Source organism: Hemitrygon akajei, chromosome 18, assembly GCF_048418815.1.
Source record: "Hemitrygon akajei chromosome 18, sHemAka1.3, whole genome shotgun sequence".
Classification (NCBI taxonomy): Eukaryota; Metazoa; Chordata; class Chondrichthyes; order Myliobatiformes; family Dasyatidae; genus Hemitrygon; species Hemitrygon akajei.
The window spans coordinates 71,479,917-71,506,921 of record NC_133141.1 but is presented as its reverse complement, the minus strand read 5'-3'; the positions used below and the strand labels follow the sequence as shown (position 1 = coordinate 71,506,921).

The window sequence follows — 27,005 nt, the reverse complement described above, 5'->3', positions numbered from 1 at the left end:
TTTCAGATTTTACCCCCAAATAATGGTTATTGACCAAATGAACAAGTAACAAGAACATAAGAAACAGGAGCCGGAGTCGGCCATTCGGCCCATCGAGCCTGCTCCGCCATTCAATACGATCATGGCTGATCTGGCCACAGACTCATCTCCACCTACCTGCCTTTCCCCCAGAACCCTTAATTCCCCAACTGTGCAAAAATCTATCCAACCTTGTCTTAAATATATTTACTGGGGTAGCCTCCACTGCTTCATCAGGCAGAGAATTCCACAGATTCCCCACCCTCTGGGAAAAGCAGTTCTTCCTAAACTCCATCCTAAATCTACTCCACTGAATCTTGAAGCTATAGTTCTAGTCAAAGTAAGTTTATTATCAAATTAAAGTCTTCGACACATACATACATACAAATGTACAGACATAGATAGATAGATAGGATGCCTAAGACTTTTTCCACAATACTATAGTTCTGTGGAATCACTTCCAAGAGGACCACAACCTTGCCATAGGGATTGGAGGCTTGCGTGCCTCAATGACCTGGAGAACTGTGTTGGCTGGAGTCAGGGCCTTGTGCTTTGGCTCCTGGTAGGATCACTTAAACCAAACAGGTCAAAGGGTAGAAGCCAGACTAAGAGTAGTTCACCGGTCCTCCAGGTTCGGGGTTTCAAGTTGGGGCTAACAACCCTGACTAGTCAAGCCGAACTGTTATGGAAGCAGCAACGGAGGACCCTTCTACATCTGAGTGCAACGGTATTCCTGAGTCTCCTCACGGGACTTGCCCGACTGACAGTAGCGAAAACCAAGAGGAAGCTACTGACACGATGAAGGAAGCCCTGATCACCGCCAGAGATGGAGAAGCTTCTTTGCTGCCCTAAACATCAGAGGTGTAATGGGCACAAGGTATAGATACAATATATAGTAATGCACTGTACTGCTGCCACACACAAAAAACAAATTTCATGACATATGTGAGTGATGATAAACCTGATTCTGATATGGGTCTCTATTGTGGACTGAGCATGGTTGGGAAAAGGGGAAGGGAGAGGGGAGGGAGTGGGAAGCACCAGAGAGACATTCTGTAATGATCAATAAACCAATTGTTTGGAATCAAATGACCTTGCCTGGTGTCTCAGTGCTGGGTGTGTCTGCACCCGCGTCACGCCCCCAACCCGGCACTCCTTCTCTGCCACCTGTCCCACACCCCTCCCGTGCCATTCCCAACATCCTTTGCTCCCACCAGATTTACAAACTCGTTCTCCACTCTGCATTCTCAAGTACAGTACTGTGCAAAACTCTTAGGCACCCAAGCCATATATATCTGTGTCTAAGACTTCTGTACGGTATTGTAGTGTGGCAATTATGTAGAAAGACCAATGAGAGCGACCTTGGTAAACCTGCATTCACCAGTGATGAAGCCTTGTTATTGGAGAATAGGTTTAGATTGACCGACCGCTGTGCCTGGGTGCTCGCAAACTGTCTGTCTCATCAGTTTCTCATTCCCCCAGTTCTCCATCTGGTTGACACACAAACAGAACAGCAAAACAGAATGTGTTGCTATTGAGGTGGAACAGGGATGGTGATGGAAGAGGAAAGGAATTGATCCAGGTTTACTTCAAGAGCTGCAAGGTAATGTTACAACTCTATAAAACTCTGGTTAGATACTGTGCTGCCTCATTATAGGAAGGATGTGGAAAATTTAGAGAGGGTACAGAGGAGATTTACCAGGATACTGCCTGAACTTGAGGGCAGGTTGAGTAAGTGTAAGGAACTCTTCAGGTCTGTGTGGGGCACTGGATAGTTTTCAGCTCCGAGGGTTTGAGTGTACCTGATGTTTAATAAGAGTTGTTAATCGTTTAGAGTTTTTTGTGTTTTTCTAGAGCAACTCGCTCTTTGTAATGCACTCTCCTGGTGCTTTCTCTTTCAGCTGTTGAAGTTTATTTTGCTAGGCTTGGGGATTCTGTATTACTTGTAATATTTAAGCAGATGCCTGGTTAGTATTAATCATGGGGTCCTAGTTTTGAGAGTGTTACTTCTCAAGGTGTCTATAGGTGCCGAGCCACCAAAGTTCTGTTGGAATTATTACTCTTTCTCCCAGGACAGAAATGGTTAATACGAGGGGCATAATTTGAAGGTGATTGGAGGAATGTACCAGGGGAGGGGGTTGGCAGAGGTTTTTTTTTACACTGAGAGAGTGTTGGGTGCATGGAACTCACTGTCAGGGATGGTGGTAGAGGCAGATATATTAGAGGCATTTAAGAGAGAATAGGCACATAAATGATAGAAAACTGGAGAGTAATGTAGGAGAGAAGGGTTAGATTAATCTGATAGTAGGTTAAAGGGTTGGCACAATGTTATGGGCTGAAGGGCCTGTACTGTGTTGTACTGTTCTATGTTCTATTCTCTATGAAATAATGCTGGGTCACAAATCTCATTCTCCTGAGCAATAACGTGCCCCATTGCCAAAGAACTTGTGCATCCAGAATTAGCTTGATTATATAAAGACAACAAACCTGATGGAACTTCAAAGCTTAAAGATTGAAAGTACTTTTATGATCAAAGTATGTATGCAGTATACAACCCTGAGATTAGTCTTCCCACACAGACAGCCACGAAACAAAGAAACAGCATGGAACCTGTTCAAAGAAAAACATCGAACTCCCAACACGCAAAAATAGAAAACAAATTATGCAAATGGAAAAAAACAAGCGAAAAACACAGAATATAAAACATCAAACCACAGAGTCCTCGAAAAGTTCAGTTTAGTTCAATTCAATTCAATTTACTGCTGTGTTGTACGTTGACTGCAGGCTGCACAAAATAGCGATAAAAAGGAGAAACTGGAAACCACAAACACGTCATAGCATGATCTATAGAGTCCGATCCACAAACCGCTTCCCAAGACCCAAGTCTCTGGCAGCAGTGAGTGAGAGGGAGTTGGTTGAGAATTGTAGCCAACCATTGATTCGCCCTCCGCCATGAGGCCAGACACTCCATTCCCAATCTCACTCTCAGCCACGCTGAACTCCCCCAGAGCCAGCAAAAGCGCCAGATCACTCAGTCGGCCCAAAAGCACATGATCAAAATGAAAACGACAGGCTCCAGTCACACACACATTACTGGTAGAATCTTATTTCAAAGAAAAAGAAGAAGAAGTACAAACGTTTGTAGTAGTTTTGTGAACCGTCTGTAGGCCGTCACTGTTAGTCACTGGTGCCATCTTGACAGTGACCAACTTGTGCTTCCTGCCTTTTATCTTCCTAATCTCCTGATGTACCTGCAATATTAACTTACAGTGATCCATGTACAAGGACACCCACTACCCTCCAAACACCAACACCCACTACCCTCCAAACACCAACACTTGTCAATCTGCCAGCAGGTCCACTTTCCCATTTTTTCTGTGAAAGAGGATGATCTCACATTTTTCCACATTATGTTCGAACTGATGGGTCCTTCTCCACTCATTTAACATGTCAATAAACCTCAAAGTCTCTTTGTACCCTCTGCACGGTTCTCAATGTCACTCACCTTTGTCCCATCAGAAACTTGGAAATCCCCGGGTCCTCCCACAGTCGAAAGACGTACCAGGTAGGTTAGTTAGTGATTGTAAATTGTCCCGTTATTATTAATAGGGTTTGTGGAGGGTTACTTGGGCAGCGCAACTCGAAGAACCCAGACAGGGAGGAGGAAAAGGAGGGAAATAAATAAATAAATCAATAAAACACTGTAACCATATAACAATCACAGCACAGAAACAGGCCATCTCAGCCCTTCTAGTCCATGCCGAATGCTTACTCTCACCTAGTCCCACCGACCTGCACTCAGCCCATAACCCTCCATTCCTTTCCTGTCCATATACCTATCCAATTTTTTTTTATGACAAAATTGAACCTGCCTCTACCACTTCTACAGGAAGCTCGTTCCACACAGGTACCACTCTCTGAGTAAAGAAATTCCCACTCGTGTTACCCCTAAACTTTTCCCTGTTAACTCTCAACTCATGTCCTCTTGTTTGAATCTCCCCTACTCTCAATGGAAAAAGCCTATCCACGTCAACTCTATCTATCCTCCTCATAATTTTAAATACCTCTATCAAGTCCCCTCTCAACCTTCTACGCTCCAAAGAATAAAGACCTAACTTGTTCAACCTTTCTCTGTAACTTAGGTGCTGAAACCTAGGTAACATTCTAGTAAATCTCCTCTGTACTCTCTCTATTTTGTTGACATCTTTCCTATAATTTGGTGACCAGAACTGTACACAATACTCCAAATTTGGCCTCACCAATGCCTTGTACAATTTTAACATTACATCCCAACTCCTATACTCAATGCTCTGATTTATAAAGGCCAGCATACCAAAAGCTTTCTTCACCACCCTCTCCACATGAGATTCCACCTTCAGGGAACTATGCACCATTATTCCTAGATCACTCTGTTCTACTGCATTCCTCAATACCCTACCATTTACCACGTATGTCCTATTTTGATTAGTCCTACCAAAATGTAGCACCTCACACTTATCAGCATTAAACTCCATCTCTCATCTTTCAGCCCACTCTTCTAATTGGCCTAAATCTCTGCAAGCTTTGAAAACCTACTTCATTATCCACAACACCACCTACCTTAGTATCATCTGCATACTTACTAATCCAATTTACCACCCCATCATCCAGATCATTAATGTATATGACAAACAACATTGGACCCAGTACAGATCCCTGAGGCACACCACTAGTCACCGGCCTCCAACCTGACAAACAGTTATCCACCACTACTCTCTGGCATCTCCCATCCAGCCACTGTTGAATCCATTTTACTACTTCAATATTAATACCTAACGATTGAACCTTCCTAACTAACCTTCCGAGTGGAACCTTGTCAAAGGCCTTACTGAAGTCCATATAGACAACATCTACTGCTTTACCCTCGTCAACTTTCCTAGTAACCTCTTCAAAAAATTCAATAAGATTTGTCAAACATGACCTTCCATGCACAAATCCATGTTGACTGTTCTTAATCAGACCCTGTCTATCTAGATAATTATATATACCATCTCTAAGAATACTTTCTATTAATTTACCCACCACTGACGTCAAACTTACAGGCCGATAATTGCTATGTTTACTCTTAGAACCCTTTTTAAACAATGGATCCACATGAGCCATACGCCAATCCTCCGGCACCATCCCCGTTTCTAATGACATTTGAAATATTTCTGTCAGAGCCCCTGCTGTTTCTACACTAACTTCTCTCAAGGTCCTAGGGAATATCCTGTCAGGACTTGGAGACTTATCCACTTTTATATTCTTTAAAAGCGCCAGTACTTCCTCTCCTTTAATCATCATAGTTTCCATAACTACCCTACTTGTTTCCCTTACCTTACACAATTCAATATCCTTCTCCTTAGTGAATACCGAAGAAAAGAAACTGTTCAAAATCTCCCCCCATCTCTTTTTGCTCCACACATAGCTGTCCACTCTAATTCTGTAAGGGACCAATTTTAACCCTCACTATCCTTTTGCTATTAATATAACTGTAGAAACCCTTTGGATTTATTTTCACCTCACTTGCCAAAGCAACCTCATATCTTCTTTTAGCTTTTCTAATTTCTTTCTCAAGATTTTTTTTACATTCTTTATATTCCTGGAGCACCTCATTTACTCCATGCTGCCTATATTTATTGTAGATCTCCCTCTTTTTCTGAACCAAGTTTCCAATATCCCTTGAAAACCATGGCTCTCTCAAACTTTTAACCTTTCCTTTCAACCTAACAGGAACATAAAAATTCTGTACCCTCAAAATTTCACCTTTAAATTACCTCCATTTCTCTATTACATTCTTCCCATAAAACAAGTTGTCCCAATCCACTCCTTCTAAGTCCTTTCGCATCTCCTCAAAGTTAGCCTTTCTCCAATCAAAAATCTCAACCCTGGGTCCAGTCCTATCCTTCTCCATAATTATATTGAAACTAATGGCATTGTGATCACTGGACCCGAAGTGCTCCCCAACACATACCTCCGTCACCTGACCTATCTCATTCCCTAACAGGAGATCCAACACTGCCCCTTCTCTAGTCGGTACCTCTATGTATTGCTGCAAAAAACTATCCTGCACACATTTTACAAATTCCAAACCATCCAGCCCTTTTACAGTATGGGCTTCCCAGTCTATGTGTGGAAAATTAAAATCTCCCACAATCACAACCCTGTGCTTACTACAAATATCTGCTATCTCCCTACAAATTTGCTCTTTCAATTCTCACTCCCCATTAGGTGGTCTATAATACACCCCTATAAGTGTTATTACACCTTTCCCATTCCTCAATTCCACCCAAATAGTCTCCCTAGATGAGCGCCGTAATCTATCCTGCCAGAGCACCACTGTAATATTTTCTCTGACAAGCAATGCAACACCTCCCCCTCTTGTTCCTCCAATTCTATCACACCTGAAGCAACGAAATCCAGGAATATTTAGTTGTCAATCACACCCCTCCTGCAACCATGTTTCACTAATAGCTACAACATCATATTTCCAGGTATCAATCCATGCTCTAAGCTCATCCACCTTACAATGCTCCTAGCATTAAAATAGATGCATTTAAGAAACTCTCCACCTCTTCCTCTCTGTTTATCCCTAACGATGTGATCAACTTTATTATCTTTTTCTTCCTTCTCCCCTACATCTTCGGTCTGAGCGCTCCCCTTCTCTATCACCTGCCTATCATCCCTCACACACTGTCTACTAGCTTTCTTTATTTGTGAACTAACCTCCTCTCTCCTAGTCTCTTCAAATTGGTTCCCACCCCCCAACCATTCTAGTTTAAAGTCTCCCCAGTAGCCTTCGCAAATCTCCCCGCCAGGATATTGGTCCCCCTAGGATTCAAGTGAAACCCGTCCTTTTTGTACAGGTCACACCTGCCCCAAAAGAGGTCCCAATGATCCAGAAACTTGAATCCCTGCCCCCTGCTCCAATCCCTCAGCCACGCATTTATCCTCCACCTCATTCTATTCCTGCTCTCACTGTCACGTAATGACAGTAATGGTTATACACAGCACAATGCACATGTAGCACATATAAGAAAGTAAACGCATATAAGGTATCAGTAAAGTACAGTCACACAAACATGTACAGTCCAAGTCCCTGAGTCCATGAATGTTGCAGCAGTCTGCAGTCAAACACAATACAGCTTGTCTTCTGCTGAGCGAGCACCAGGGGGCAGCATGGGTTCCAGGCCACACCACCTCCTGCAACTCCGGTGGAGCACCCGACTCCGACATCTCCCCCTGGGCTGCTACAAACAGGCAACAGTGCGGTTTGACGCCTGGTCCTCACTACAACCAAGCCCACGCAGCTCCCCTGCCGTCCGCCAGTGAATCGGACTTGCAGCATTCACATTAACAATGTCCAACAGGGTCTTGTGATCACAAGAAAAGCAACTAAGATGACCATTCACTGTTAGACTGCACACCTCCTTCGCACACTGACTTCCCCGCCATAGGGTTCCTCTGGTCCTCAACTACCACCCCACCAGCCACGAGTCCAGCACATAATTCTCCAAAACATCCGTCACCTCCAATGGGATCCCACCACTAAGCACATCTTTCCAACCCCCCTCCTAACTTTCTGCTTTCTGCAGGGACCGCTCCCTACGCGACTCCCTTGTCCATTCGTCCCCCCCACAGATCCTTGCAAGCGGAGCAAGTGCTACACCTGCCTCCTCCCTCACGACCATCCAGGGTCCCAAAAAGTCCTTCCAGGTGAGGTGACACTTCACCAGTGAGTCCGTTGGGGTCGTCTACTGGATCCAGTACTCCCTGTATGTTGTTGAGACCTGATATAGATTTGGAGACAACTTTGCTGAGCACCTACGCTCCAAGCAGGCTCTCCCAGTGGCCAACTATTTTAATTCCTATTCCCATTCCCGTTCCGATATGACTGTCCATGCCTCCTCTACTGTCATGATGAGGCCACACTCAGGTTGGAGGAGCAACACCTTACATTCCGTCTGGGTAGCCTCCAACCTAATGGTATGAATATCGATTTCTCCTTCTTATAGTGATTGCTCCTCTCCTTCGCCATTCCCCGTTCCCCATTTCCTCTCTCACCTTATCTCCTTGCCTGCCCATCATCTCCCTCTGGTGCTCCTCTCCCTTCCCTTTCCTCCATGGCCTTCTGTCCTTCCTGTCAGATTCCCCCTTCTCCAGCCCTGTATCTGTTATGGTCCAGTCCGGAGCCTGCATTCCGGGTCCTGATCTGGTCTGCGGACTCCGGACTCCGGGTCTTGTGGCCGTCCCTCCATTCGCCCTTGAGCCCAAGTAGTCACACCTGTGGATCACCGTGGCTTGTTGGGGCTCAAGGAGGCGTACCTGATGCCCATCGGCTGGCGGTGTATATAGGGGGCTCTGGGACTGAGTGGAGTTGGGGCGGGGGGTCGTCCTGTTCCTCCGGTTGTCCTGCTTGGAGTTCCCTTCGCTAAAGATGAGTTCTTTGAGTAAGTCTGGCAGTCACCCTGGACCTAGTTCCCTTCCTATCCCTTGCCTCCATCGGACAAGCCTGGCCAGACTGCGGTTGCCTGGTGGGGGACTCAGCCCCTTTCCATCCCTCGCTGGCGACGGGTTGTGCCCCGCAACCTACCCAGATGCCCCGCGACCTGCTCAGGCCCCCGTGTTCCTGCCTGGGAGGTCCGGGCCCTGCCTAGGAGTTATGTGGCCTGCCCAGAGGTCTCTGCCCCTACCTGTCTCTTGTTGTCGATGGGTTGTGCCCCGCTACCTACCCAGGTGCCCCGTGATGTGCCCAAGCCCCTGTGTTCCTGCCTGGGAGGTCCGGGCCCTGCCCAGGAGTTATGCGGCCCGCCCAATGAACTCTGGGATCCTGCCTTGCCTGAACTCCGGGATCCTGCCTTGCCTGAACTCCGGGATCCCGCCTTGCCTGAACTCCGGGATCCTCCTTGCCTGAACTCCGGGATCCCGCCTTGCCTGAACTCCGGGATCCTCCTTGCCTGAATTCTAAGATTCTCCCGGAACCCCAGAATCACCTTGAACGTCACGTCCCTCACGCACACCACGGTCTCCACGTCTTGTCTATCATTTAGTTAATCCTGTCCTGCCCCTAGTACTTCAGTGCCTGTGTCCTGCATTTGGGTCCAGCCTCCTGTCCCCTTCTGACATTATCTCTTTCACCAATCAACTTCTGAGCTCTTTACTTCCCCCTCTTACGGTTTCACCTATCACCTACTACCCTGTACTTCTTCCTTCCTGCCCCCCCCCGCACCTTCTTACACTGACTTTTCATCTTTTTTCTCCAGTCTTGATGGGTCTCGGGCTGAAATGTCGACTGTTTATTCTTTTCCACAGATGCTGCCTGGCCTGCTGAGTTCCTCCAGCATTTTGAGTGTGTTGCTCGGATTTCCAGCGTCTGCAGATTTTCTCTTGCTTGTTTATATATTGTTTGATTAAATAATTCATTAGGGGTTTTATGTAAAAATAAGTGAACTGCATATGTCATCACACTACAGCGTGATAGGTGTGTGCCTGGCTTAAAGTAAACTAGAAGTTCAAAGTGAATTTTATTCTCAAAGTACATATATGTCACGATATACAATCCTGCGATTCATTTTCTTGTGGGTGTTCAACTAGACTGCAGAAGACTGTGCAAATGCAAAAAGAAGAAACAATAATATAAATAAATAAGCAATAAATATTTGGGCAAGTAAATTTGAGTGAAGTTAAGCCCTTGAATGGAAAATCCCACAAAATGTAATGGATACAGTCCAGTCCATCACAGGTAAAGCCCTCCCCACAACTGAGCACATCTACACGGAGTGTCGTCACAGGAAAGCAGCATCCATCATCAGGGACCCCCATCATCCAGGTCATGCTCTCTTCTCACTTCTGCCATCAGGAAGGAGGTACAGGAACCTCAGGACTCACGCCACCAGGTTCAGGAACAGTTATTACCCCTCAACCATCAGGAAGGAGGTACAGCAGCCTCAGGACCCACACCACCAGGTTCAGGAACAGATATTACCCCTCAACCATCAGGAAGGAGGTACAGGAGCCTCAGGACCCACACCACCAGGTTCAGGAACAGTTATCACCCCTCAACCATCTGGAAGGAGGTACAGGAGCCTCAGGACCCACACCACCAGGTTCAGGGACAGTTATTACCCCTCAACCATCAGGAAGGAAGTACAGGAGACTCAGGACGCACACCACCAGGTTCAGGAACAGTTACCACCCCTCAACCATCAGGAAGGAGGTACAGGAGCCTCAGGACCCACACCACCAGGTTCAGGAACAGATACTACCCCTCAACCATCAGGAAGGAGGTACAAGAGCCTCAGGACCCACACCACCAGGTTCAGGAACAGTTATCACCCCTCAACCATCAGGAAGGAGGTACAGGAGCCTCAGGACCCACAGCACCAGGTTCAGGAACAGTTATCACCCCTCAACCATCAGGAAGGAGGTACAGCAACCTCAGGACTCACACCACCAGGTTCAGGAACAGTTATTACCCCTCAACCATTAGGAAGGAAGTACAGGAACTTCAGGACTCACACCACCAGGTTCAGGAACGGTTATTACCCCTCAACCATCAGGAAGGGGATACAGGAGCCTCAGGACCCACACCACCAGGTTCAGGAACAGTTATTACCCCCACAACCATCAGGAAGGAGGTACAGGAGCCTCAGGACCCACACCACCAGGTTCAGGAACAGTTATTACCCCTCAACCATCAGAAAGGAGGTTCAGGAGCCTCAAGACCCACACCACCAGGTTCAGGAACAGTTATTACCCCTCAACCATCAGGAAGAAGGTACAGGAGCCTCAGGACCCACACCACCAGGTTCAGGAACAGTTATTACCCCTCAACCATCAGGAAGGAGGTACAGGAGCCTCAGGACTCACACCACCAGGTTCAGGAACAGTTATTACCCCTCAGGCATCAGGAAAGCGGTACAGGAGCCTCAGGTCCCACACCACCAGGTTCAGGAACAGTTATTACCCCTCAACCATCAGAAAGGAGGTACAGGAGCCTCAGGTCCCACACCACCAGGTTCAGGAACAGGTATTACCCCTCAAACATCAGGTAGGAGGTACAGGAGCCTCAGGTCCCACACCACCATGTTCAGGAACAGGTATTACCCCTCAAACATCAGGTAGGAGGTACAGGAGCCTCAGGTCCCACACCACCAGGTTCAGGAACAGTTATTACCCCTCAACCATCAGAAAGGAGGTACAGGAGCCTCAGGTCCCACACCACCATGTTCAGGAACAGGTATTACCCCTCAAACATCAGGTAGGAGGTACAGGAGCCTCAGGTCCCACACCACCATGTTCAGGAACAGGTATTACCCCTCAAACATCAGGTAGGAGGTACAGGAGCCTCAGGTCCCACACCACCAGGTTCAGGAACAGTTATTACCCCTCAACCATCAGAAAGGAGGTACAGGAGCCTCAGGTCCCACACCACCAGGTTCAGGAACAGGTATTACCCCTCAAACATCAGGTAGGAGGTACAGGAGCCTCAGGTCCCACACCACCATGTTCAGGAACAGGTATTACCCCTCAAACATCAGGTAGGAGGTACAGGAGCCTCAGGTCCCACACCACCATGTTCAGGAACAGTTATTACTCCTCATCCAAATGGGATAACTTCACTCACTCCATCATTGAAATGTTCCCACAACCTATGGGCTCACTTCCAAGGACTCTTCATCTCATCTTCTCAATATTTCTTGCTTGTTTATTATTATTCCATTATTTTTGTATTTGCACAACTTGTTGTCTTTGCACACTGGTTGAATGCCCTAGTTGATGCGGTCTTTCATTGATTCTGCTGTGGTTATTATTCTATAGATTTATTAAGTATGCCTATAAGAAAATGAATCTCGGGGTCGTATATGGTGATATGTACGGTATGTACTTTGATAAAAAATATACTGAAACATTAAATACACAACACAGTGGTACGAACAAGCATCACAGCCGGGGTCTTCCTTGGTTGCAGTGGATGACCACGACATCTTCTGTGCCTTCTCATGTCCTTCGCTCTCTATGGAGCGTTGTAGTGCCACCTTCCTGGCCATTGAAGCTCAGCCACCCAGTCCACCAGAGCTGACGTCACATGCTAGGACAAGCACGTCCCTATCTCACTGGGGTATGAGGCCCACCGGCTACCCTCACCTGGTTTAGCCTGTCTGTCGAAGCGGTGTACCGGGGTGTGGCCGCTGTCACGTGCAAACAGATACTTGGAGCCACGGGGGACCAAAGGTGAGTGAGCTGCCCCGGAATGGACACGACCCCAAGTGCCTTCACCAGAGGTGCTACCCCTCTCTGGACACCCCATACACTATAGTAGAATCAATGAACAACCACACCAACTGTTTTATCCCCCCCCCCACCCCCATCATCTTCATGCTTACTATCCTTTTTAGCAACATGCAAAGCCCCTTTCTTTTAATTCATCCTGTCTTCCATTTCTTCTGGTCTGCTTTTCCCACTGGGTTTTTATAAAATGTATAGAATATACACTCTGTGGCCACCTCCTGTCCCTAATAAAGTGGCCACTGAGTGTATGTTTGTGGTCTTTTGCTGCTGAAGCCCATTCACTTCAAGGTTTGATATGTTCTGCATTCGGAGATGCTCTCCTGCACACCACTGTTGTAACACATGCTTATTCGAGTTTCTGTGAACTTCCTGTTATCTTGAGCCAGTCTGGCCATTCTCCTCTGCCCTCTCTCATTATCAATGTGTTTTCACCCACAGAACTGCCACTTACTGGATTTTTTTTGTTTTTTTGCACCATTTGCTGTAAGCTGTAGAGACTGCGTGAAAATCCCATGAGATCAGCAGTTTCTGAGATACTCAAACTGCCCTGTCTGGCACCAACAATCATTCCCCGGTCAATGTCACTTACGTCACGTTTCTTCGCCATTCTGATGTCTGGTCTGAACAACAACTGAACATTTTGACCCTGGCTGCATGCTTTAATGCATAGAGTTGCTGCCTCGTGATGGGCTGATTAGATATTTGTATAACAAGCAGGTGTAAGCAGCATCTGCGAAAGGAGAGTGTGGTCACTTCTACTTTACAAAAGACCACTCGACAACTTGATGGCCAAAAGAGCATCTTTATCTGGGACGGTAAATGATATTTACAATATAGAGGCTTCCTGGTACCTCGTGCGGCCTGGGTGGAGGAACTATATACAATGCATACAGGGAGTAAAAAGAGCGGAAGTAAAGACCCCGCCAACCCCGGATCCCACCTCTTGCTACCAACAGCTTCCCGATTAGTATTAACTTACTTTTAATAATACTCACATTACAACAGAGAGCATGAAAAACCAAAAGACCCAACACTAACCACAGCGCCACTTATTCGTTCCCACACTGCTACAGATCCCAGAACAGCTTCAAAAGTCATCTGAGGACCCACCAATAGACAACCCCTTAGGCCAGGGGTGTCAAACTCATTTTAGGTCACGGGCTGGATTGAGCAAAATGCAGCTTCATGCGGGCCGGATCAGTCGGATGCGTGTGAACGCAGCTTTCGTTGCCTCCGTTTTTTCAGCCTGCTCTCATGTGTCTCAGTCTCTGCTATAACTACAAAGTGTTTCACTTTACAAATTCCGTTTCTTATGAAGAAGACTGCCGAATAAACACTAAAAACCCTGAAAACCTGGTACCTGAATAAACTCAGCATTAGCCATATCATACGCCATAGGCGCTTCGATTACTGGGGCCAGCTTTAATAGTAATTAGATATTATCTCGCGGCCAAAGATAATTCCACCGCGGGCCGGATTTGGCCCGCAGGCCTTGAGTTTGACATATATGCCTTAGGAGAACATCAAGTGATCGCTCTACTCCAACTGCAGGTGTAACTAATAAAATGGCCACTCAATGTATATTTGTGGAATGAATAATTGCTGGGGGTGTATCAGGTGTCCAGGAAGTGTAGCATCTCTGGTGAAGGGGCTTGTTGTGTCCATCTTGGGGACAGCTCACTCACCTTTGGTCTCTGCTTTACACTCAGCTCTCACCTGTGGCTCCAAGTAGCAGTTTGCATGTGACAGTGGTCACACTATGCTTCAACAGGTGGGCTAGACCAGATGAGGGTAGCAGGTGGGCCTCACACCCCAGTGAGATAGGGACGTGCCTGTGCGAACATGCAAAGTCAGCTCCAGCAGACTGGGCAGATGAGATCTGGAGTGAGATCCAACGGGCAGGAAGGTAGTTCTGCAACGCTCCATGGAGAGCAAGGGGCATGACAAGGCACAGAAGACGTCATGGTCATCCATTGCAACCAAGGAAGACCCCTGTTGTGATGCTTGTTTGTAACAGTGGACCTGGAGCTCTGAGGGAGTGGAACTGCCCCAGTGCAACGGCTTTTCCACTTTAAAAACTCTCCCCCACAGGTTTCCCATCATTGGACACAACAGACAACCACTATAGTTGCTGTAAAATATGTATTAATTATTCAATTTTTAATTAATGCTTCTTTGCTATCATACTTTTTAATATAATTTCCCAATCTACTGTAGACAGCTCACAGTTCTAACTATATATTGAAAGATTAAAAAGATTAGCTTTATTTGTCACGTGTATTGAAACTTACAGTGAAATGCATCATTTACGTCAATGACCAATACAGTCCGAGTATGTGCTGCAGGGGCAGCCCACAAGTGTCTTCTCCTTTTCTCCTTCTGGTTAAAAAAAATTCCCTCCCTCTCCCCTCTTCTATAACCCACTTTGGCCTCTTACCTCTTCTCACCTGCCTATTACCTCCCCTTGGGTCCTCTCCTCCTCTCTCTCCTACGGTTCATTCTCCACTCCCATCAAATTCCATCCTCTCTAGGCCTTTACCTTTTCCAGTTCACCTGCCTTCACTTATCACCTTCTAGCTCGTTCTCCCTCCCTTCTCCCCACCTTTTTATTCCAACATCTTCCCCCTTCCTCTCCAGTTCTGATGAAGGATCTCAGTCCAAAAGGTTGACTGTTTATTCATCTTCCACAGATGCTGCCTGATCTGCTGAGTTCCTCCAGCATTTTGTGGGTGTTGTTCTGGATTTCCAGCATCTGCAGAACCTCGTGTTTTTGATAATTTGTTTGTTATGTGTTGTGTTGTATGACATGGGTGATCACGGTCTTTCCATGACCATGACTGTTCTTGGCAATTTTTTCTAGAAAAGTGGTTTGCCATCGTCTTCTTCTGGGCAGTGTCTTTACAAAACGGGTGACTCCAGCCATTATCAATAGTCTTCAGAGATTGTCTGCCTGGTGTCAGTGCTCACGTAACCAAGACTTGTGATCTGCACCGGCTGCTCGTACGACCGTCCACCACCGGCTCCCACAGCTTCACATGACCCCGATCGGGGGGGTTGCTAAACGGGTACTACACCTTGCCCAAGAGTGACCTGCAGGCTAGCGGAGAGAAGAAGTGCCTCACACCTCCTTTGGTAGAGACACATCTCCATCCTTCCACCCACAATAATTTGTATTTGGTTTAAAAATAACTGGATTTTAAATATTGGTAACAATGATCATGATTTTGTTAAAAAATAATCCGGATATGAACTATCAGTAAATGACCATGACACTGAAAATTTTATTGATGCTGTCTGAAAAATAGGAAGTTTTTGTTATAACGTATTCCATTTGAAGGACACAATAATTTAAAATAATGTGGATGCTGGAAATTTGAAATAAAAACACAAAAAGTACTAAAAATAATTAATAAGCCATGCAACATCTTTGAAGATGAAAATATTTAATGTCATTGGCCTGATGGACATATAATGAGATCCTTGGTATAAAACAAGGTGGCCACTTTATTAGGTACACCTGTACACCTGCTCATTAATGCAAATATCTAATCAATTAATCATATGTCAGCAGCTCAGTATATAAAAGCATGTAGACATGGTTAAGAGGTTCAGTTGTTGCTCAATTCAAACAGCAGAATGGGGAAGAAATGTGATCTAAGTAACTTTGACTGTGGAATGATTGTTGGTGCCAGACCAGGTGGTTTGAGTATCTCAGAAACTGCTGATCTCCTGGGATTTTCATGCACAACAGTCTCTAAAGTTTATGGAGAATGGTGTAAATGACAAAAAAAATCTGGTAAGTAATTGGCAACTCTGTGGTGAAAATGCCTTGTTAATGAGAGAGGTCAGAGGAGAATGACCAGACTGGTTCAAACTGACAGGAAGGTGACAGCATCTGAACTAACCACATGTTATAACAGTGGTGTGCAGAAGAGCGTCTCTGAACGCACAACATGTTGAATCTTGAAGTGGATGGGCCACAGCAGCAGAAGACCACCAACGTACAGAAATATGCTCCATGGCTGTTTTATCAGGTACCTAATAAAGTGGCACTGAGTGTATATCTCCTGATAGATTCTTCCTGTTGCTTGTAAGAAGTTTTTACATTCTCCCCGTGCGTTATAGCTGATCTCTTTGCTTCTGTATGCCTTCTTGTCACCATCTGAAATTATGCCAACAATAGTTGTTAGCAGACAGGGTTTGTGACTATATTTGTCCTGATGAATGATCAGGGCCTGAAACAATCACTGTTCCTCCATAGATGGTGCCTGACTTGCTGAGTTCCTCCAGCGTTCTGTGTGTGTTGTGTGACTATTTTTGTGTGGCACCTTGTTAGAAACCCAGCGAGTGTCATGTTTGCAGACAGACAGACAGACATACTTTATTGATCACGGGAGAAATTGAAAAAGTATGTCTGTCTGTCTGTCAGTCTAAAACAATCCTTTTACATCTCATCTCTGCAGCATAACCTTCAGTGCATTCCTGCTCCTGACCTGCTGACTCAGTGCTGAGGTCCTCCAGCATTTTGTGTGTGTGTTGCTCTGGATTTTCAGCATCTGCAGAATCTCTTGTGTTTTTGCTTTCATCCTCATTGTTTATCTAACTTTCCTTCAAATTCCATGAGATAATCCGTTTCCTTTACAACTGCGAACAACATCCTCCCAATTGGATGTTTTGACTTGAAGTTACCATTCCTGTCATTGAAATTAGAACATTCTGGGATTCCTACCGGTCTCCCTAACTTGACACTGAGGTAAGTCCGCCCCCTTCCAAATAGGCACGGGATAAAAGGGGCGGGACATTGTGAGAATTCCAAAAGCCCATTGGTTACAGGTCACGTCAATCGGCATCGTCACTCTCGTCACTGCCACCAGCAGGAGCGGTTGACAAAACGTATAAAAGGGACCCCGGTTGTCAGGGTGCCATTTTGTCAGCTGTCGGCTTCGGAGTTGTGCGCCGAAGTTTCATTTTATTTCCTTTGCGCATATATATTTAAAAGTCAATATTTTATTTAATCCCGTTTTTAAAATTTCCGTTGTGTTTGTTTTCGTTTGTTAAAATGAGTGACACGGAAGACTTGACTGACGAGGAAAAGGTGAGTAGAAATTGCGCACAGAGGAACCTGAGGGTTGCAGAGGCACCGGGGGCTGACAACTTCTGGCTTTTATGTATTCCTTGGGAATCAATAAATACTTCAATTTGCTCCATCTGACTGGTGCCAGGGAGAGCATGGGTTGATAGGGGCAACCCAGAAGCATGAACTAATACTTCTTCCCTCGTGTTCCCTTCATTTGGATTTGTTCAGCAATCCATTTTTCAAATATGTAAATAAAGCTTTGCCCAGTCCCTTCCCCGCAAATGTTTTGTTTGCAGCCTCTGGAGAAAGTAAACGGTAGGTTTGTTTATTACGGGCAGCCATCTTTGCATAGTGTCTTAAAATTTCATTTCACCCACTAGCATTTGCATTTGTTTAACATTTTTTTTAAGGGTTGGTGTTTTGCAATAGACTTTTTGGATAATATAAATGTCGTCGTAGCATTAGAATTGCCAATACTTAGCGAGAATCTGTTTTTGCGCTTCAAAACTACTTTATTATTTGCTAGAGATTGCTTGTAACAGTCGCATGTCATATGCAAATAGAATTAGAAACTAGTTCAGCATTAGATTTTTTTCAGCATTTCATGGATTTTAAAAGAAAAAGTGGAGGTGACAATGGAAATATATACTTCAGTGTATTTTAAAACAAAATCACTTTCAATGGCAAAGCTTGACAAATGCCATTCATTTTAGGAAGATAGATGAGGGAAGCGTTTTTGGTTCCAAAAGTCCCGAGTGTTACTCACTGGCATTTGTTTGTTGGTCTCAATTGGAGTGGTAGTTAAGTTTTGTGTATGTCATGGCTCATTGTGAGCGATGCGGGTTTTGAACCAAGGGTATTTAGTCACTGCCCTTTCTGCGCGTTGTGCAAAAGAATTGGCAAGAGAACAAGATTAAGTTTTGTTAGTATGGTCTATGTTTTGTAGCTGCAGAGTCCTTGCTTAATTGTGATCTCTGGTCCTGTCTGTGTTGAGTTTTGTATGTTTTTGTATGTTCTTCTCTAACTGAATGACTTCCTCTACCTTTTTTCTATATCTTGTCCTAAATCAGGGGTTCCCAACCTGGGGTCCATGAACCCCTGAGAACATAGAAGAGTGCAGCACAGGAACAGGCCATTCGGCCCACAATGTTGTGCTGAGCCAGTTTAAAAAGTAAAAAAACACCCAAACACCAATCCTATCTACCTACACCATGTCCATATCCCTCCATCTTCCTCGCATCCATGTGCCTATCCAAATGTCTCTTATAGATCTCTAATGTATTGTCTAACACAGTACCAGGCATGCACAACTAACTTTTTTTTAAAAAAGTACCCCTTGCATCCCCATTGAACCTACCCCCCTCACCTTCAATGCATGCCTTCTGGTATTAGACATTTTAGCCCTGGGGAAACAGATACTCTCTGTTCAACTTATCTATGCCTCTCATAATCTTATAACCCTCTTAACATATCTCCCCTCAGCCTCCACCGCTCCAAAGAAAGCAACCCAAGTTTGTCCAGCCTCTCATGACAGCACATGCCTTCAGCATCAGGCAGATCAGGCAGCATCCTGGTAAACCTCTTCTGCACCTTCTCCAGAGATTCAACATCCTTCCATAGTGGGACGACCAGAACTGTCGCAATACTCCAGATGCTCCATAAAGCTCCTCACCAGAGCTTTATAAAGTTGCAACATAACCTCCTGATTTTTCAACTCAATGCCTTGACTAATAAAAGCAAACATCCCATAACCCTTTTTAACCACCCTATCAACCTGTGTAGCCACTTCAAGGAGCTGTGAACTTGGATCCCAAGATCTCTCTGCTCAGCAATACCATAGAGGATTTTGCCCTCAACAGTGTACCGTCTCCTTGCATTTGCCAAGGTGCGGCACCTCACGTTTATCTTAATGGTATTGGTTGGTCCATGGCATAGGAAAGATTGGGAACCCCTGTTCTAAATTCTTTATTGCAAAGACTAGTCAATTGTCAGGGAAATTTCTACTGGAAAATTGCTAGTGTAGACAGGTGATAGATTGGGGCTGAGTATTAGTTGGCTCATATGTGGAAAAAAAATTAAAAGTGAACAGAAGTGAAATTAGCCCACCACGCAGGTGAGGTGGTATCCAATGTTAAAAGGCACCAACACTGTTATTTTTTTAATCTGGATTATTAGAAAGATTTTATCGATCCACCAGTAGCCCAATGCTTTACAGGCGACCCAGGTTCATTTCCTGCTGCCTATAAGGAGTTTTTGTACATTCTCTCTGTGACCGCATAGGTTTCCTCTGGGTGCTCTGGTTTCTTCCCACGGTCCAAAGATGTACCGGCTTGTAGAATTGTAAAATTGTCCTGTGATTAGGCCAGGTTGGGGGGAGGGAATTTGCTGGGCAGCATGTCTTGGAGAATCTGTTCTGCGCTGTATCTCATTTAAAAAAAATCATTTTGTTAGTGATTGCAGAAATAACTCGTGCTTCCTTCTCACAATTTAGATTGTCATTGAGTTGTGTGAGGAATGTGGTTTTATAAACTGTTTATATCCAGAATCAAAGCATTATTGATTCTTCAAATGATCAACTAATCTTTCACTAGGGTGTGGGAGTGAGAGAATTAAAATTTGTCCAGTGGTTCATAAACTAGGCAAAATATTCCATTGTTATTTCAATGTGACAGATAATTCTTACTGGTAAGATAGCAACAAGGATATTATGCACCTTGCATCACTTGCAAAATGATAACTGTCCATTTAAGAAGTTTGGAGGAAAGCTACTGACAGCTTTTTGATACTTCATTGTGTCTAAGTATCAGGCATCTAGTGTGGGTTGAATAAAAATTTCCTCCCATTGGGAAGATAGTAGTTCCTTTGTATCAATAAATTCCCATCGCTCTCCCTGGAACCAGGCTGCTTGTAGCTTTAATGTTATCTTTCCACCAAATTTGAGTTCACATTTATATCATCTGTTTCCACTTTGTATACAATTCTGATCTTCTGAAACGATCTTCCATGTCTTTGAATTTCCTTGGGAGTTACCTATTCCTATTAATTCATGGCTGCATTCCATCATTCTTTTTTCTGTAAACTGATACAATAGTCTGCTGTTTTTGTCCTAGCCTACTGTCTTGTTTATTTATCCATCCCTGCTCTTGCCAACCTATATTTGCTCATTGTCAAGCAGTGCCTTGGTTTTAAAGTTCTTGCACTTAGTTTCAGATGTTCTATGTTCTGGCACCTCTAGATCTTGATTATTGTGAGGTGTACCTGTCTCCCAATTCTGACTACATGCTTGCTTTGGAATTTCCTCTCTTAATCTCTCTAGCTTTCTCTTATTATGAAGTCATAGAAAATTGCAGCACAGAAACAGGCCTTTTGGCCCATCCAGTTCATGCTGAACCATTTAAGCTGCCTAGTCCCATCAACCTGCACCTGGATCATAGCCTTCCACACCCCTCCCATCCATGTACTTTAGATCTAAACTTAAATGTTGAAATCAAGCTTGCATGCACACTTGCGCTGGCAGCTTGTTCCACTCTGAGTGAAGAAGTTTCCCGTCATGTTCCCCTTAAACATTTCACCTTTCGCCCTTAACCCATGACCTCTAATTTTACTCTCGCCCAACCTCAATGGAAAAAGCTTGCTTGCATTTACCCTATCTAAACCCCTTATAATCCTGTATACCACTATCAAATCTCCGCTCAACCTTCTACTTTCCAAATAATAAAGTCATAACCTATTCAATCTTTCCTTAAACTCAGGTCTTCCAGACCCAGCAACATCTATATAAATTTTCTATGTACTCTTTCAACCTCATTTACATCTTTGGGCAGTGACCAAAACTGCAAATAATGCTCCAAATTAGGCCTCACCAATGTCTTGTATAACTTCAGCATTACATCCCATCTCCTGTACTCAATACTTTGCATTATGTGCCAAAAGTTTTCTTTATGCCCTATCTTTCTGTGACGACTATCTATCTACCAGTTATTGGCGTTCCCTCCCTAAAATTGTTTTATCAATTTTTGTCTTCTGTCTTAATATTTTTGTGACTGCAACATTTTATCTGTATGCATTCCTGTGAAATACTTTGTGTTCTTTTTACTGCATAAGCACATTAAAAATGCAAGTTGAAATCTCGTATTACAGCTCCCTTTGTCTCCTTTAGATATGAAGTATGTTATAATTTACTTTAAACATGTATTATCCCTTTCTGATCAGATTTCTGTATCCTATTGCCCTTGATTCAGTCACGCCACTCTCGCCCAAGTCAGAAGACTGTTTCAAATAACACGCAAAGTGCTGGAGGAACTCTGCAGGTCAGACAGGAATAAAAGGTTGACGTTTTGGGCCGAGACTCTTCATCAGGATTGTTTTCAAGTCCTTCTTGAAACTTGTGCAAAATTAGTGCCAAGGCAGTTTCTGTGTTAATATTGTGACTTTCAGAAGTGAAATTATAGTCTTTGCTGTTGTCTTTCACCTAAAGTCACTAAAAAAGAAATTGTCAGCAATTGATTGGTCATGTGCACAGATTGACTACCAGTGTTTCCCATCATTACAGATGATGGGTGGTAAAGGTTGTCTAAAGTTAGAACAGGATATTAATCAACTAAGAACCTGACCAATGGCAGATGGAATTTACAAGGGCTGTACATAGTGAAAGGCAAGACCTTGGAGGTGTTGAACAGAGACCTTGGGGGTACAGCTACATAAGACCATAAGATATAGGAGCAGAATTAGGCCATTTGGCCCATCGAGTGCACCATCAGTCCATCATTTATTTCCCTTGTCAGCCGCATTCTTTTGCCTTCTCCCTGTGACCTTTGGTGCCCTGACTAATCAAGAGCCTGTCAACTTCAGCTTTAAATATACCCAGGGATTTGGCCTCCACAGCCATCCGTGGCAATGAATTCCACAGATTCACCATCCTCTGGATAAAGACCTTCTTCCTCATCTGATTTCTAAAGGTATACTTGTATTCAGAAGGTCTCTGGTCTTAGAATCCCCCACTAGGGGACATCCTTGCCACATCCGCTGTATCTAGGCCTTTCGACATTCAAAATTCAAAGTACATTTATTATCAAAGTATGTATGCAGTATACAATTGAGATTTGTCTTCCCACAGACAGCCACGAAACAAAGAAACACCATGGAACCCATTCGAAGAAAACATCAAACACAACGTAGAAAAAAGGAACAAATCGAGCAAACAGCAAAAAATGAGCAAAATGCAATTTCAACATCAAACCTCAGTCATTAAAACTGTCTAGTTCAATTTAGTGCTGTGTCATTCATTGACTGTAGGTTGCAGAAGCAGTCCGCCCTGATCAAAGTCAAATAAAGGAATGCACAAAAGCCAGGAACACATCATAACATGAACTACAGACTCTAATCGACAAAATGCATCGATGAAACCTTGCCCAAGACTCCAGCACCCTTTTTCAGCAGTATCGAGTGAATGGGGAGAGAGAGACCAGCCAAACATGGGCTCAGTCGTCCATGAGGTTTCACCCAGATCACATCAACCCCCCCCCCCCCCATCCAATTCTTCTAAAATCCAGCGGGTTCAAGCTCTTTCATTTCTGGGATCTTGTGAACCTCTGGAATTTCCCCATTGCAGGTGCATCCTTTCTTAGATAAGGAATTCAAACGTGCTCACAATAGTACATAGTTCCATTAAATGGCAGCACAGGTGGACAGTGGTGAAGAAGGTTTGACTTAGGCTGAAGCAGTGAGTGCAAAAATTGGAATGCCATGTTGCGTTTTGTATAAAACATTATCTGGGCTGCACTTGGAATATTGTGTGCAGATTTGGTTGCTATACCACAGGAAAAATGTGATTAACCTAAAGGGGGTGCAGAAAAGACTCACAAGGATGTTGCCAGGATTGGGGGGGCTTGAGTTGTAAGCCGAGATTCGATGGATTGTTTCTCCTAGAGCAAAGTAGGCTGAGAGGCAACATAAATAAAATCATGAGAGGCACTGGTATGGTAGGTTGCCAGTGTGTGTTCCAATGATGAGGGGGGTATAAAACTAGAGGGCAGAGATTTAAGCTGAGAGGAAGGTTTATAGAAATCTGAGGTGTACTTTTTTCTCGCAGTGGTTGGTATCTGGAATAGAGTGGAAGCAGCTATGTTGTAAGAGGCATCTGGAAGCTATAGGAATGAACAAGGTAGAGAGGGATGTGGAATTAATACAGGCAAGTGGGATTAGTATAGATACACATAGTCATCAATATGACTTAATGTTTAAAGTACTTATTTGGCTGTGAAGCACTAAGGGTTGCCCAAAAATAAGGAAAATTGTACATTAAATCTCTCACTTATCCTGTCCAAATGCTCCTCTGTAAGCAAGATAGGCTGATTTGCTATTCAGGCTGTAGAAATTATTCTATAATGACTTTGGTCATCAAATATAACTGTGCATTTGTAGATTGGTTATTTCATAAATGAAGATTGAGAACCCCTCTAATTCTACTTGCACCCCCATTCTATCCCAGGAGCTAATTGTAGAACTAAATCTAGGATTGGTAAGGAGAGCAAAGATGTTGGATTAAACTATTTTACCTGTTTAGCTCAGAATTGGGTTAACTAAGTAAAGGATTGGGAAGTCAGGTTTAAAGCAGTTGTTAACTAAGCATAAACTGACAAACAAAAACTTCTTGCCATCTGAAAATGAAATAAACATTAAAAAAAAAAGTTTCAGCTTTACATCTTGTCCATGTAGAATTCGTTTTGAAGATACAATGGATTCCAATTAATTGGGAAATATCGGGACCAGTACATTTTGGTTCAATTAAGTGGCTGCTCTAATTAGCCGAAGTTTCATGGAAGTCGTTAAAGAGGTATAAAAAGACAAATTATTGTTTAACTGAGTAATAGATTATGTATTGAAATGAAATGCAGAACATATTAGAATACTAGCAGTACTACTACAGTACTAAAAATGTAGTTTCTGATAGTTATTGACAAAGGAATGCACTGTGTACTGCTGTGTTCTTTTGATTGTAAATGAACAAAATCAGCACAGACGCCTAGTGCAGGTAATGGACTGCCTTCATATAATTGTGTCCTCCAAATCCTCATTTTCATTGTAACCTTCAAGATCATTGTTGATATGTTCAAACTCTTTGTAGTTTCTAACTTGTTGAAGTAGTGAAATAGTTTCATTTTCACTCCCAGCCATTTCTAGCGTCTCCAAGCTTGAACACATGAAGCCACAGTGAGCAAAACAGTTCTGAATTGTCTTGCTGCTTACTTCTCATCTAAGTGACAAAAATCACTGCTTTTTGAACACAAAGGCATACAACAGGCTCTTTAAAAGCTGGTCACTCTAAGCAAGGTGTAGGGTTTAGCAGCCACGTGTGACTGGCGCTTGTTAGAAACTGGCAGCAGTCTCCTGTCTAAGTGGCCTGGTGTCTCAAATAAGCGGCCGCCCTGATTAAATGATGGTCCAATTAACTGAAATCCACTATTTTGTTGGGTAAGGTGTTCTGACATTTTCTTCTTGGAAGTGGTAGAATCCCAGGTTTATTGCCTATTGCCCATTCTTTAAATCAGGGGTTCGCAGCCTAGGATCCACAGACTCCTTGGTTAATGGTAGAGATCCATGGAATAAAAAAGGTTGGCAACTCCTGCTTAGATGCTTAATGATTAGATGGAGTGGTGTGTGTGTGTGGCAAAAATGAGCTTTCCTCAAGTCTTTCTTTTGAATCCAGTTATGTCTCATCTACCTCCCATACCTGTTCAGCAGGAAGATTTTTTTAACTGCTGAGTAAGGAAATTGCTCCTTGGTTATATATGATGAAGTGACCCCTTCTGCAGAGACTGCTTGACCCTCCAGCCAAAGGAAACAGCAAGTATCCTATCAGCCCCTCTCAGAATCTTGTATATTTGAATGAGATCTCTTTAGACTTGTCTAAATCCTGGTTAATATAGACCAATCTTGTCTCTTCATTGATTCCTGAGACTTGTCCAATCTGGTGAATCTGCACATGGTAAGTATATCTTTTGAGTCTGCAAACCAGAACTTCTCCCAATGTTCCAGGTGTGGCCTTGCCAATATCTGTACAGCTACAGCAAGACTTTGGGCTTTATAGGAAAGAAGATCAGAGTACAATGTGTCTTTTGTCTTCGTAATTACAGCTTGTCCCTGTATATTAGCTTTGTGTTTCATAAATCAGGACATCGATTCATCTGTATTAAAGATTGACCATCTGAAAATGAGATTTAACTGAAATGCTATTCATTATTTTCAGAACTATTTTGAACATGGCTTACATAAATATTTTAACATGAAGATTCTAACCCTTTTTTAAGTGAAATTGATTGAAATGTATTAATCATCACAGGATTATTGTAATCCTCAAATTAATAATCTCTTGTATTTCACTAAAATGTGGTAGTCATTTCCACAAAGACTGATGTGAAGCACTGGAAAATAAACTGAAAACTGGACCAGTTAAAATAATCACCTTGCTTTAGCACAGATAATTTCAAAGCCCCTGGATTTTTTATGTATTCAATTTAATACAGGCATGTTATTTTAGATTTTACTTCTGTGTTGAACAGTTGAGACAATCAAGAAGTATCAGTACAGTGGAGTTAGAAGAGCTGCTGCTGCCTCTGCTGCAGTGACCTGGGTTTCATCCTGACTTAAGGTGGTGTCTGTGTGGAGTTTGCATGTTCTGTGTCCAGGTGTTCTAGATTCTTTCAACGTGCCAAAGTGCGGGTTGGTAGGTTGATTAGCTGTTGTAAAATTAAGTAGAATCTGAGGGTTGTCAAGGGGGTGGTTGGAAAATAAAATGGATTAATGGAAATGTGTGTTTGATGCTTAGTACAGGCACAGTAGGCTGAAGGTCCTGTTTCAGTGCTGTATGACACTGCAGAAAATGTTGGATGCTGGAACTGTGAAGAAAATGGAAGCATGCAGCAGGTCAAGAAGCATCCAAGTGCAAAGTTTTCCAGTTTTGACAGTTTTAAACCTGAAGTATTAACTCTTTTTCTCTTTTCACAAATGCCGTGCGACTTGCTGAGTTTTCTGGCATTTTTCAAAGAATACACGTTTCCAAGAGATAATCCATTTGTTGATACCAATTTTCTGAAGCCCACATTGAATATTAAGAATTTATTTATAATGTTGAGATACACTGATATGTTCTCTAATGGTGGGAAATCTTCAAAGAAAATCTACCTTTTAAAAAAAAAAAGCAGCTCCATATTTTTGACGAAGAGTCTGGTATTTGCTACCCTAGATGTTAAATCACCAAAATATTGTTTTGAATTGCATTCTACCAACGTACTGATTGCTTTATACAATTTCTTGTCACTTATGATAGAAGTCAGACATTATGCTTGATCCAAAAATCATTAACTTAAAAATAACTCCATGTATGTATTTAGTAAGTGAGGTTAAAGGCAGTTCTTTATTACACTAACATGTTAACTGCTTGCCAATTGTAAAGCTAATGTCCAAGACTGCTATAAGTTATTAGAAAGCTGGTATGTATTACCTTTTCCTCTAGGAATGGGGCTCCCAATCTTTATTTATTCCATGGACTAATACCATTAAGCATGGAGTCCGTGGACCCTGGTTGGGAACTGCTGCTCTA

The 27,005-nt window shown here is 43.6% G+C and overlaps 1 protein-coding gene across 1 annotated transcript in view; it reads left to right on the top strand.

The window, feature by feature from the left end:
• The first annotated feature begins 17,244 nt into the window (after positions 1-17,244).
• The window catches only part of LOC140741513 (transformer-2 protein homolog beta-like), a 42,613-nt gene continuing 32,852 nt past the window's right edge, over positions 17,245-27,005 (top strand). Inside the window, exon 1 of the mRNA XM_073071801.1 lies at positions 17,245-17,422. Within this exon, the coding sequence (XP_072927902.1) occupies positions 17,387-17,422 (36 nt within the window). The 5' untranslated portion in view covers positions 17,245-17,386. The remainder of the gene's footprint in view (positions 17,423-27,005) is intronic.